The 12,233-nt window shown below is 38.8% G+C and overlaps 1 protein-coding gene across 3 annotated transcripts in view; it reads right to left on the bottom strand.

Moving 5' to 3' along the window:
• The window catches only part of KDM1A (lysine demethylase 1A), a 64,567-nt gene that overhangs the window by 17,032 nt on the left and 35,302 nt on the right, over positions 1–12,233 (bottom strand). For 2 of the 3 annotated variants that reach the window (XM_063104098.1, XM_063104099.1), the window contains 4 exons: positions 3,605–3,747; positions 3,141–3,231; positions 1,752–1,886; positions 906–979 (listed from right to left, as the gene is read on the bottom strand). In XM_063104098.1, coding sequence (XP_062960168.1) covers positions 906–979; positions 1,752–1,886; positions 3,141–3,231; positions 3,605–3,747 — 443 coding nt within the window. The remainder of the gene's footprint in view (positions 1–905; positions 980–1,751; positions 1,887–3,140; positions 3,232–3,604; positions 3,748–12,233) is intronic. The other variant, XM_063104100.1, reaches the window with a different exon arrangement.

Below are 12,233 nucleotides of genomic sequence, written 5' to 3'. Positions count from 1 at the left end.
AAGTCAAAAATGCATTTAATATACCCAACCTACCAAACATCATAGCTTAGTCTAGCCTACCTTAAAAGTCTTAGAACACTTACGTTAGCCTACAGTTGGGCAAAATCATCTAACACAAAGCCTATTTTATAATAGAGTGCTGAATATCTCATGTAATTTATTAAATACTGGACTGAAAGTGGAAAAACAATGGTTTTACGGATACTCGAAGTATGGTTTCTATAGAATATGTAACACTTTCGCACCACTGTAAAGTTGAAAATTCTTAAGTCAGACTATCCTAAGTCAAGGACTGCCTATAAATAAAGCACAGACTTTATAGCAAGGTTGGGTAGCATCCCTGACTTTAGAACCAAGTAGATATATGTGGAGGATGGATGCACGTGGGACATTTTTTTGGAGGGAGGCAGCTGGCCAGCAACAGGAATTAAACCATGGACCTTGGTGTTATCAGCACCATGCTCTAACCAACTGAGCTAACAGGCCAGCTCAGCACATGGGACATTTTATCACTATATAAATATTCACTGTCAAAAATCCAATGTAAATAAATACCTTCACAGTACCCAGAAATTTAAAGCAACAGCACCTTTTCTACCCCACTCAGAGAAGATAATTTCCATCTATTGTATCTTCATCCATATACCATGTCTTATGGAGAAAGACTATCTTTTCAAAAATAATCTGTTTAGGTATCTAGGACACTCTTCCACATTAAAATACAACAGTAGGGGATATAGAAACCTGACAAGTAGGCATATGTTCACAGATATTTTCCATTAATTAAACAATTTAAAATCTACTCATTTAATATAAATGAAAGCTCTCTGTGCTTTTGACTTTCCCTTAAATCTAACACAAAGAACAGTAAAAGCTATCCCTCTGAAAGTTTGTGTTTTCCTTACCTTGGGGGATTGGCTTCCAATTCTTGAAGTTTTTCTTCTAGCTTTCCTTGTGTTTCAGCTAATTCATCATATTCCTGATAAAAGTAAGTGAATCTGATTTATCTTGAAGGGTCCCCCACCTAGTTCATTTGTACCACAAGGTATAAGGTATACTCATATTTCCTGTTCAGTGTGGCTCAACTTAAGGCTAGGGTCAGAGCTCAGGGATTTTTCTCCTTGGAGGCAAGTTACAATTGGGAGCCTGGAAAAAGACTTGGGGTGGGGAGGGTCATGCAGAAGGACAAAACTAAAGGAAGAAACTTAACTAGTGTGCAACAAAGTAAGGATGAAAAATAATAGCAACTACCATTTCCTGAGCATTTACCATATCTCTAGCACTGGGATAAGTACTTTAGATACATAATTTTATTTAAGTTTCACAATTACCCTACAAGTTAGGTATTATTTACACCAGGTTACAGATGAGGTAATTAAGGAGTCCATGGTCATATGGCTACAAGATACTAAGTTAGGGATTAAACCAGACAGTTTGACTCCAAATGACTCTAAAGTCAATGTTCATTACTATTATTCTAAACTGTTAGGGATAAACTAAGTGACAGAGGGTTAAAGTGAGATTTAAGTAAGTTAAAATGATGAGATTTTTAAGGTAGGGTAAGAATTCTGCAGGAAAACAGATCTAAAACAAACTAACCCATTAAGTTCTCATGGCTCCTTGTGTACCAAACCCTCTTCTCTGTACCAGGCACCTGTGACTGGCTAGTTGCTCTCTTTTCCTGTTTCTCAGATCTGTACTATTTCTTAGGATTCCAGGTAAAACCAGCTAGGCATGTATGTATACCAGACCTTGCAAAGGGCAGTCAGATCCCTGTGTTTGCTTTTCACTAAGAACTCAGCAGTAATGTCTCTGGGTGGCTTCACTTCAGATGCCTCTTTGTATTGCTGATGGAGTTCTTTAATTTTCTCTTTCAAATTTACCATCTAAGAAGGAAAAGTACAAATTTACCCTTCCAGATAGTGATGTAATTCATCCCCAAATTACACATACCCTTAGTTTTGGCTCCTCCCCTAAACTGCTATCACACCACAACAGAGCTATAATGAAAGGACTGTGTAATTCTTAAATACCTGTTCTACACCATGCCATTTGGGAAACAGGAAAAAAAATCCTGTAGGACTTAACATTAGAGGTATCACAACACTATCAGGTAAGATCGGCTCTGCCTTCTAAAACAGACGAGAGAGTGAAGAGTGTCCATTAAAACAAAAAAGAAAGAAAACAAAGTACTGAAAGAAATTTAATTTCCAGGGGAAAAAACCTACCACCAATTTAACTTAAACTTATGGGAAACAAGTTGTCGTGATCTGTATTTTAAATATGTAAAAAGGTCAAATCATCACACAAAGAACCTTAAGGAACCATTCCTAATGCTATTTTTTTCAGGTTTGTGACAACAGGACTAGGATGACAGTTAAAGCCCGGGACTGGGCCACACAGACACCCTGCCAGTAGGCAATTCTCAAGCCACTCTTCTCTCTTTATCCTTACCACAATCCATGAAGAAGGTGAGCGGAGACCTCTTCATTAGACAAGATGAAGAAATGAGGCACAGTGAGAGGCTGGGGCAAGAGTCCAGTCACGAGGCACACCCAGAGTTTGCATTATGAAGGCCCCCCACTTCCCCGAGGCTATTTTCTCCCTATGCTGATGTTATGTTTGCAGCTGTCAGCATAAGGAGAAACAAATGGTTGGACTCTTAACGGTCTGGAGCCCAGAGCTCTGGAAGGTAGTGATAGAAAAGAGCCCTCAATACATACACCACTGGGGACTGGAAGTGCGGGATGCTGGCACCTCAAGAGAAATAATTACAGCAATAAAGTGGCTGCTGATTTGTTGGTCTTCACCAATGGGAACCAGGCCCCAGTACAGCTGATCTCCCTCTAACCCCAGAATTCAGCAGAGGGTGCTGGGCCAGCTTTAGAACAGCTAAAGGGAACCAGTCACAGAGGAAAGATATATTTCCCCTGGCAACAATTTATCAATAGTGACACACTGACAGACTGACAGATGAAACATTGCCTTTCTCTAGTTATTATTTTCTTAAGAATAAGTCCCAGCTGTGCAGTTCTTCTCCACAGAGGGAAAAAACCCAGAAATGCTTTAAAAATTTCTAAATTAAAAGCTTTTTCCCCTATTGAAGCTTCTTCAGCTATGAAGAAAATGTAGAATTTTACCTTATTAAGAAGTTCTTTCAATTCTTCCTGAGTTTTCACTATCTTCTTCCAATGTTCAATCTGCTCATCTTTGACATGCTTTTCTTGTAACCTAAGAGAGAGAGTATGTATGTCCCGGCCACACAGCCAGCTTTGCAGCACAAGACACGTGCCCATCAAAAACATTCAAGGGCATAAAGTCCCATGGAAACTTCCAACACTCAAGAATAAGACAGTTGGGTGGTGGCAAGTTATTTTCTAGGCTATGTTAAATACAGTTCAATACCATAATAGCAATGAATTTTAGAATCAAAAGGAGTCTTAAGGATCATGTAACTATTTCATACTTTTACTTTTGGATGTAATGATTTCACATGAATATAAGTGAAAACTAGCTCAGATAAGATTTGCTGAAAAACAACATAAATACCAAATCTTTAAATAGAATCCACTATACAATCCACTATACAGTATCAAATACTTACTGAATGACAACTTCCAATGCCTGTCCAAGTGACACAGGCTTATTATTGAGGACATTGAAGTCTAGTTGATGACTAAGGTAAGATGTAGCTTCTAGCAACCGGTTAAACTCTTGCTCTACCATTTCATCTTTCTCTTTAGGAACCTGAAAATCCGAAGTATAGCAGAGTTGGTTCTTATAACGACTAAATGTAACTATCCATGAAAACACAAAATGTTCTACAGTTTAAAAGGTCAAAATATGTACCTCAAAGGGGAAATCTTTGACGACAATGATTTGAATTTTCTTTTCTATGGAGTGGTCAATTCCATTTAAATGAGATATGAAATGTTTTGGCCCTGATATTTCCCTCTTCTCCCACTTTTGCCCTCAGAGCTGGAACTCCACCTATTTTAACAGCCACAAGATTTACACTGGTGCTAACGGAAGTTACATGAAGCACAAGGTGCACTGAGCTGACATGCACTGAGTTGAGCTGGGCTGACATGCAAATGACAAACTAGAAAAGTCCCAGACAACAAAACCTATGTAAACATACTTGAGGATCTTTCAGAATAAGGGCAGGATGAGAAAATAAGAAGCCCAAGGTAACTGCTTACCCTCAAAGATAACAGAATTTCAGGTGGAAGTAGAGAAGAGAGAAGTGAAACTCATGGCTATTACTAGGAACACACACTAGCACCTTTATTCTTCTGCAGAGTAATAAGTCTATGGTACCAATAAGTTCAGAGTTGAATATCCAAAGCTCTTAGAGAAACTGAGTAATTGCAGTACCAAAAGGTCTGATTCCTCACTGTTGTGGATGAAGGGAACAGATTGAAAAGCAGGATCATCAAGTTGCAAGACCATGCGCCTAGGCCACGCGCCTTGGCCATGCTGTGCCCCTGCCTACTGATATCAGGTAGTTGACATGCATCCCTCTGCTATGGCTTAATTCAGCCCAAAGCAAACTGTATCTGCAAACCCTACTGCTGAATTCATGGCAGCAGTGAGAGAAGGAAAAAGCATGTCTAAGGCTATCATCTCTTGCCATAAGCTGGGTACCAACTGGGAAATGGGATTCAAAATATGCAATTTCAACTTTACAGCCCACCTAAAATCAGTAACAAGAAAATACAACATTTAAGTTCTGGTAAACACTAAGACTGAGGAATGATCTTTTACAATCAGAGGTAACTGTCAACAAGATCATCACAGAAGATTCTACCTTTTGAATTCTTTAGTTTTTGCCCTTCCCAACTAAACAGACAATTTCGAAGCACTGACCTCTGCCACCCCCTCACTGACCACACAAGTAACTACATGATAAGCCATCATGTGGCAAAAAGAATCTGGCGGGAAATGCAATCTGCAACTGCCCTCCTCACCTCAACCAAAGGAAAGAGAACTGTAACTCTTCTTTGGAAGTGTAGATATGACAGACACCATATATTTAAAGCATCAAGTTCTAAAAGACTACACATGGTAGAGATCAGAATATCTTTATGAATTAGAGAATCACACTTAGCCTTAAGAAAACTTAAAAATCTTCTGGTTTGTGTTGATGAATGAGGCAGGAATCAGGCTTTGGATGCCATTTATATATCAGGGTGGTACCTAGGACTTGGTAGATCAAAATCACCTGACCTACCCATTCAACTCCATGCCCCCCAAAAGAGCTCTTGGTGGCATCCCTACTTATTTTGATTATATGGCTATGAGAGCTGATGGAAGAGACCCTCTTGTCAGGAATTTCATTTACTTTCTTATCTGTTACGTTTCTTCACTGATGTGATGGTTATATACAGAGCAACTCAAACAATGTTGAAATTTTGCTCAGAGACTTGCTAATTTAATGCAATTCCTGAGATGATGCTACAAAAGATGGTTCTAGAAGTCTAAATCTGGTTCTCCTTTCAAAAAGGAAACAGTTACATTTCAACATGAAATCTATATAGTTACAAGATCTTAATTGATCACTGATGCAATGTGTATGATTGCTTTTCCTGAGCTCAAAAAGGTAATATTTCTATGTGTGGCTTCTAAAATGCCTAGCAAGAGGATGTTATAGCAACAAGAGGGACTAGATCACATATGCTTCTATAATAGGCCAGAATGTGCCAATACACAAATGTGTAAATGGTACAGATTAAAGCTCTTCCAGTGTCAAGTAGATGGCCTGCTTCAGATAAGCTTTAATCTTTGCAGCTAAGGTGACAGTCAAATAGGGAAGTTTATACTGAAAAAGTATGCAGCACTCAGGCTCAGTAACTAGGGTCCAGGGTATGTGGTAGAGAAATATTTAAAGGGACACTGTCAAGGTTAGAGGGACCAAATTTGACCTTTTGTTTCTTCCGTTTGCTGAGTAGCCTGCTTGATTCATTACACTTTCTCCTTTCGTCCACCCCCAAACCCCACAAAAAAACCCTGATGTTTTACATGCGCTTTCAATGACAAAAACTCAAATGGCACCAGCCCAACATACAGGTGCAACTCTACAACAACAAACCAGTGTGAATGTATGATGGAAAGGATCTTCAAAAGGAAAAGATTTAAGTTTCAAGCTTTTAATGGGTTATTGTAAACAGTGAGGAAAATGATTTGAAAAATTATGAAAAAAATACCTTGACAGTGTCCTTTTAACCAGTGCAGCAGAGAGAGAAATAAATTGTAAATAACAGCCCAACAGCCACATCAAGTTTAGTTTTGTATGACAACAGTAAAATCAAGGCTTTACACATAGCATGACAGAAGCATTCTGTTAGCTCAGAAGCTGCAACCACCAGAGAAATAAGGAAAGGAACAAATTGTACAGAAACCAAAATGAGAAAGTCAAGGCATAGAAATGGCCAAAAGAAAGGCAGTTTTAAAAAGGCAGGGGGTAGATGTCAAAAAGCAGTGAGGAATAAAGCAAAACTCAATAAAAGAGGAAAACAGAACAGTAACAACAACAAAATCAGACAAACAAAAAGCAAACAAAAAGATTACTGCCATGTTTGACTGACACCAGATGACAGGACTGCATCTCCAGTACACCCCTCTAACCCGAGGCTCAGCTTTATGAGATTATGTGAAATAGCCAGGCCCCATCCATTTTCTGCTTAATTAAGCAATTACAGAAATGTTACAATACAGCCAGGGATAGCTTTGAAACCTGGCATTTTTCCATTAACTAAAAATAATTCCACTTTGAAATTAAAGAGATATTTGGAAAATAGTAAATAAAATACCTGTCCATTCAGAAATCAATACCAAGGTGGGAGAAAACCAAAATGTGTTTTTAATGTTTAAATCTTGCATTCATTTCTAAAAATAAGCTTGTCAGATATGTTCTATCTGACATACCTAGATGATGAAAAGAACTCTAGCAAATACTACCTTAAGCACCCCCAAACTACGTGTGTTTCAGATCATTTCTTTCCCCTTGGTGAGAACCCTTGGATTCTATCAGTTCTACAAATAATTAGATAAATTAATAATTTGAACATAAATGAGTTCAAATATTGGCAATCTCTATACAAGTCACAATAATTTTAGCTTTACCTGACCATTCTAATCTAGGTCCTTAAACTGTATCCTGAGAAAGGAACTCGACAAATGATTAGAAAGGGTTAAAAACCATGTTAGAAGGCAGGTGCATTTCTACATTACAACAAAGTAAGAACTTACAATAGCAAACAAAAAGATATTGCTTTAAATAGATTTTGATTATAACTTTTCAAAGTCATTTATTTCTCTATGAAAAGCTCCAGGTAAATGGTTCCTTTAAGAGAGAGAATTCGATGAATCTCACTCTTCTAAATAGGCCAATCCTGACTGTTCTGGTCCTGTAGATTACATGAAGCATCCCTGAACACGACTGGCAAAAAGGCAGCCTGTGTCTAGCCTATACAGGATAAATTTAGAGACAGCCAAACAACTTTCTGGACAAGGTCCCTGATCCTGCAAAAAGTAATCTCAAAGGAAGGACAGCTCTTCTTAGTTCTACCATCTCAAGCTCTTTAAGTCATCAAAAACATAGTACGTCTATCTTACTTCCAGTCTTCATAAGCTCTCTAGCAGCAGAGTAGAACGGAGGAGTTAAGTGCAGCAATGTTCTAGGTTCAGAAAATTCTAAGACTCAGCCAGAGAAATCCTCAGGAAGAATCGTACTTTGCAAAGAGCTATAATGGCCAAATCTGGCCAATGGAAGCCACAGATAATCTTCATCTCCCCCATCCCCATACCACTGAGCACTTCTAGAATTATGATAAAACAGAAGATTAATATTAGTTCCTTTGGTAAGACCTGGAATAAAAAATTTTCATCTGAAGAGTCTCTAATTCAGATTCTCCCAAACAGCCAAAGGAAATGAGATATAGCTATTATCCCTAAAAGGAGAATAAGGACAACAGGTATATCCTTACTCCAAAAAAAATGCAATATGATTCTATAAATGGAGACTACAGCCATCCCCTCCCCTCCCCTAAACTCATAAGGAATCTTTTAGGGGATATAAATAACTGACTTCCTTAAAGCAGTGATTGGGGTATGTGGAGAAGGCACACACAATATGTCTAAGTAATTCACTCTAGCAGTTTTTAGCACACAGCAGAAGTGCTCAGTAAATTCTTAAGTGAATAAAGTAATATAGTTTGGAAAAGCAAAGTCAGTACTGTAACCGTATTTGAGGGGGAAAAACTATTTTGCAACTTCAGGACCATTAAAGGAAAGCATAAGATCTTTACATTTATAAAAAGCAGGGACTGACAGTCATGATTTTAAAGGGCAGAAAAACACTGCTGTAAAGTAAAGATTTTCTTCAAAGGAAAATGTAAACCAGAAAGGCCTGTGTCAAAAATATAATAACCTAAGCACCACTCTATATGAATACAAATGAAAACCTGCTAAATTATGATGGGTACTGAGTACACCTATAGTTAATGGGCTTTGTAAGAGACCTGGCACCCATTCCATTACCTTTCATGTATTATCTTTCTTCCCTGTAACAACTGAGCCATTCCCAAGAAGAAAATCAAGATTTCAGTTTCTCAAAGTAGTTACTGAGCCTTTGGATGTCACCTGGTAACAACATACACATACACATACACTCACACACAATCCAAAGGAGACTAGAGACCTTATAATGCAGAATGCTACAGCACTGCATTTCATTACTCAAAAAAAAAAAAAAGAAAAGAAAAGAAAAAGGAATCTAAAACCTCCGAGTTACTAGCTGGTGTACAGGAGATGCAGAATACATTCAGAGCCATTTCTTCCATATCCCCCACTAATCTGTTTTCAGCCCCCTCACTGGTGACTCCCAAAATGCTCCTGAAATATTAATTACCCTATTTCCAACCATCTCCATGTCCAGTTAAAGCTGATTACAGCAAGGTCAGAGTGAACTCCATTACTGGTCAATCTGAGGGCAGCTCCTATATTAGCTCTGATTGTTCTTCTAGGCTTAAGGTATGGAAGATCTCTATTAATAGGGATATCCTTAATATTCCTATATTATATTCCATAATACCCTTAACAGGGAAACCCTTGTTCTAGTCAACCAGAGAGCCACAAAATAAACTTCCCCTGTCAAAAACAAATACAGAGGTTCGCAGCCGCCGCCGCACTGCCCTTGCTCTCTAACGCCAGCGCCGACTCTCGCTCGCCGAGCTCCAGCCCGAGGAGAAGTGGGTAAGTAAGGAGGTCTCTATACCACGGCTCGTACAAAGCTGACTGCCCGCAAATCGACCAGTGGTAAAGCACCCAGGAAACAACTAGCTACAAAAGCCGCTCGCAGGGCTGGCCCTGTGGCTCACTCGGGAGAGTGCAGCGCTGGTAGTGCGGAGGTCGCGGGTTCGGATCCTATATGGGGATGGCTGGTGCACTCACTGGCTGAGCGTGGTGAGGACCACAGCGTGACGAGGGTTGCGATCCCCTTACTGGTCAAAAACAACAACAACAAAAAGCCACTTGCAAGAGTGGAGGGGTGAAGAAACCTCATCGTTACAGGGCTGGTACTGTGGCACTCTGTGAAATTAGATGTTATCAGAAGGCCACTGAACTTCTGATTTGCAAACTCTCCTTTCAGCGTCTGGTGCGAGAAATTGCTCAGGACATCAAAACAGGACATCAAAACAGATCTGCGCTTCCAGAGCGCAACTATTGGTGCTTTGCAGGAGGTAAGTGAGGCCTATCTGGTTGGCCTTTTCGAAGACACCGACCTGTGTGCTATCCATGCCAAACGTGTAACAATTATGCCAAAAGACATCTAGCTAGCACGTCGCATACGTGGAGAAGGTGCTTTAGAATCCACTATGATGGGAAACAGTTCATTGTAAAAAAAAAAAAAAAATTCTCTTCTTCCTGTTATTGGTAGTTCTGAACGTTAGATTTTTTTTTTCCCATGGGGTCAAAAGGTACCTAAGTATATGGTTGCAAGTGGAAAAATAGGGGACAGATATCAGGTATTGGCAGCTTTTCCATTTTCATTTGTGTGTGAATTTTTAATATAAATGTGGGGACGTAAAGCATTAATGCAAGTCAAAATGTTTCAGTGAACAAATTTCAGCAGTTCAACTTTATAACAATTATAAATAAACCTGTTAAATTTTCTCTGGATAATGCCAGCATTTGCATTTTTTTTAAAACAAGTAAATTTCTTACTGACAGCAACTAAATGGTGTTTGTAGCATTTTTATCATACAGTAGGTTCCATCCATTCACTATACTTTTCTGAGTTGTCCTACATGCAAGTAACATGTTTTTATTTAATGTTGTCTGTCTTCTGTGCTGTTCCTGTAAGTTTGCTATTAAAATACATTAAACTGTAAAAAACAAAACAAAACAAAAACAAATATAGATGTTCAACATTCTAGCTGCAAAATTTTGGGCTAGAGAGAAGAGAGATAAACTCCTTCAGGGATTCTTGTGATTATGATTAAAATAATAATAATCTAACAAAACAAAACCCACTTGCTATGTAATTTTTTTTTCCCCTACAGCAGCAAAATGACTGGGTATGGAGATATGTCCTTAAGACAATATTACGGGCCGGCCCCGTGGCTCACTTGGGAGAGTACGGCACTGGTAGCACTGAGGCCACAGGTTCGGATCCTACATAGGGATGGCCGGTGCACTCATTGGCTGAGCGATCCCCTTACCGGTTTAAAAAAAAAAAAAAAAGAAAAGAAATTAGCAAATTATTTTAGGGCCGGCCCGTGGCTCACTCGGTAGAGTACGGTGCTGATAACACCAAGGCCACGGGTTCGGATCCTATATAGGGATGGCCGGTTTGCTCACTGGCTGAGCGTGGTGCTGACAACACCAAGCCAAGGGTTGAGATCCCCTTACCGGTCATCTTTTAAAAAAAAAAAAAAAAAAAAAAAAGACATTATTACAAGTGATATTTATAATTCAGAGTAACTGCTGACCTTTTTACAGGATGACAGAATTAATTCCTGTGTACCAACAACAAAACCATCAAATTAACCTCTTTTTTTTTTTTGATAGCTGGTTGGTACGGGGATCCGAACCCTTGACCTTGGTGTTATAACACCACGCTCTAACCAACTGAGCTAACTAGTCAGCCCTAAATTACCCTCTTTTCGACAGAGGCTGTCCACAAAGAATAGAGAAACACAACCCCATTTCATCCAACAATTTACTAAAGTGAAAAAAAAAAAAAAATCAATGGCTGAGTGAATTTCTGCATGTATCTATAGTAACTATAAAAAGAAAGTTTTTTGAGAAGACTCAGTTGCCATAATCTAAGGAGCAGTTAGAAAGAGTTGCACACACACACACCCCACCCCCATCTTCTCTGAAATACCAGCCAGATGTAACAAAACAAGTATGAGAATTTTAGCCAGAACACCAGGCAACGCACTAACTATAGTAACCTGAGGCAAACATTCTTCTACAATGCGGGAATGAAACTACTGGCCTACTTACCCCTTTAGATTTTCTAAAGCCATGAAACATATTTGTAATTATAAGCATAAATTAATGGAGCTCTTTATACTTGTTCTGTAAACCAAAAGCTAGTCTAGTAGTCGATAGCTGTCTGTTCTTAGTCTGCGCTAGACTACTGGAGACAGCAAAATACAGAAACATTAACATGCCTTATGTTTGATTAACTAACTTAAGGCAAATATAACTCAAAGCTGCAAAAAATTCTTCCCCAACTTTGATACTGCAAATACAAACATACCAACTTGGAAAAATCTTGTTTAGATCAGAGATGAATGATAACTACCAATTTCACCTAGAAGAATGTCCCAGCATACAAAATGCTGAAAACCACACACCAGGTTAAAAACTGTTTACTACAGTGCTACTCAAAGGCTGGTCCTGGTGAGATACGGAGCTTGATGCACCACTTTGTTCATTGAGAGTACTGCTACGGAAAAAAAGGTCATCATCTGAACTAACAGTGTGGTTAATGATGTATTTATGTTCTGGCAAAAGCTATTAATCTCATCCTACACTGCTAATCCAACAGTTAGCTTGCAGACTGGCAGCCAGTGAAGGCCACACCTGAGGACAGTACTGGTATACTATTTAGAAACAAATGTTAAAAAATGTGTTAAAGCTCATCTAATGCCAAGAAAGCAGCCAATTTCTCTGGATATCTCTACTAGAAAAAAGTTCTTACTATTAGATAGACTAAA

Source organism: Cynocephalus volans, chromosome 8 (genome assembly GCF_027409185.1).
Source record: "Cynocephalus volans isolate mCynVol1 chromosome 8, mCynVol1.pri, whole genome shotgun sequence".
In the NCBI taxonomy this organism is placed as follows: Eukaryota; Metazoa; Chordata; class Mammalia; order Dermoptera; family Cynocephalidae; genus Cynocephalus; species Cynocephalus volans.
This window is presented reverse-complemented; position numbering and strand designations above follow the sequence as displayed.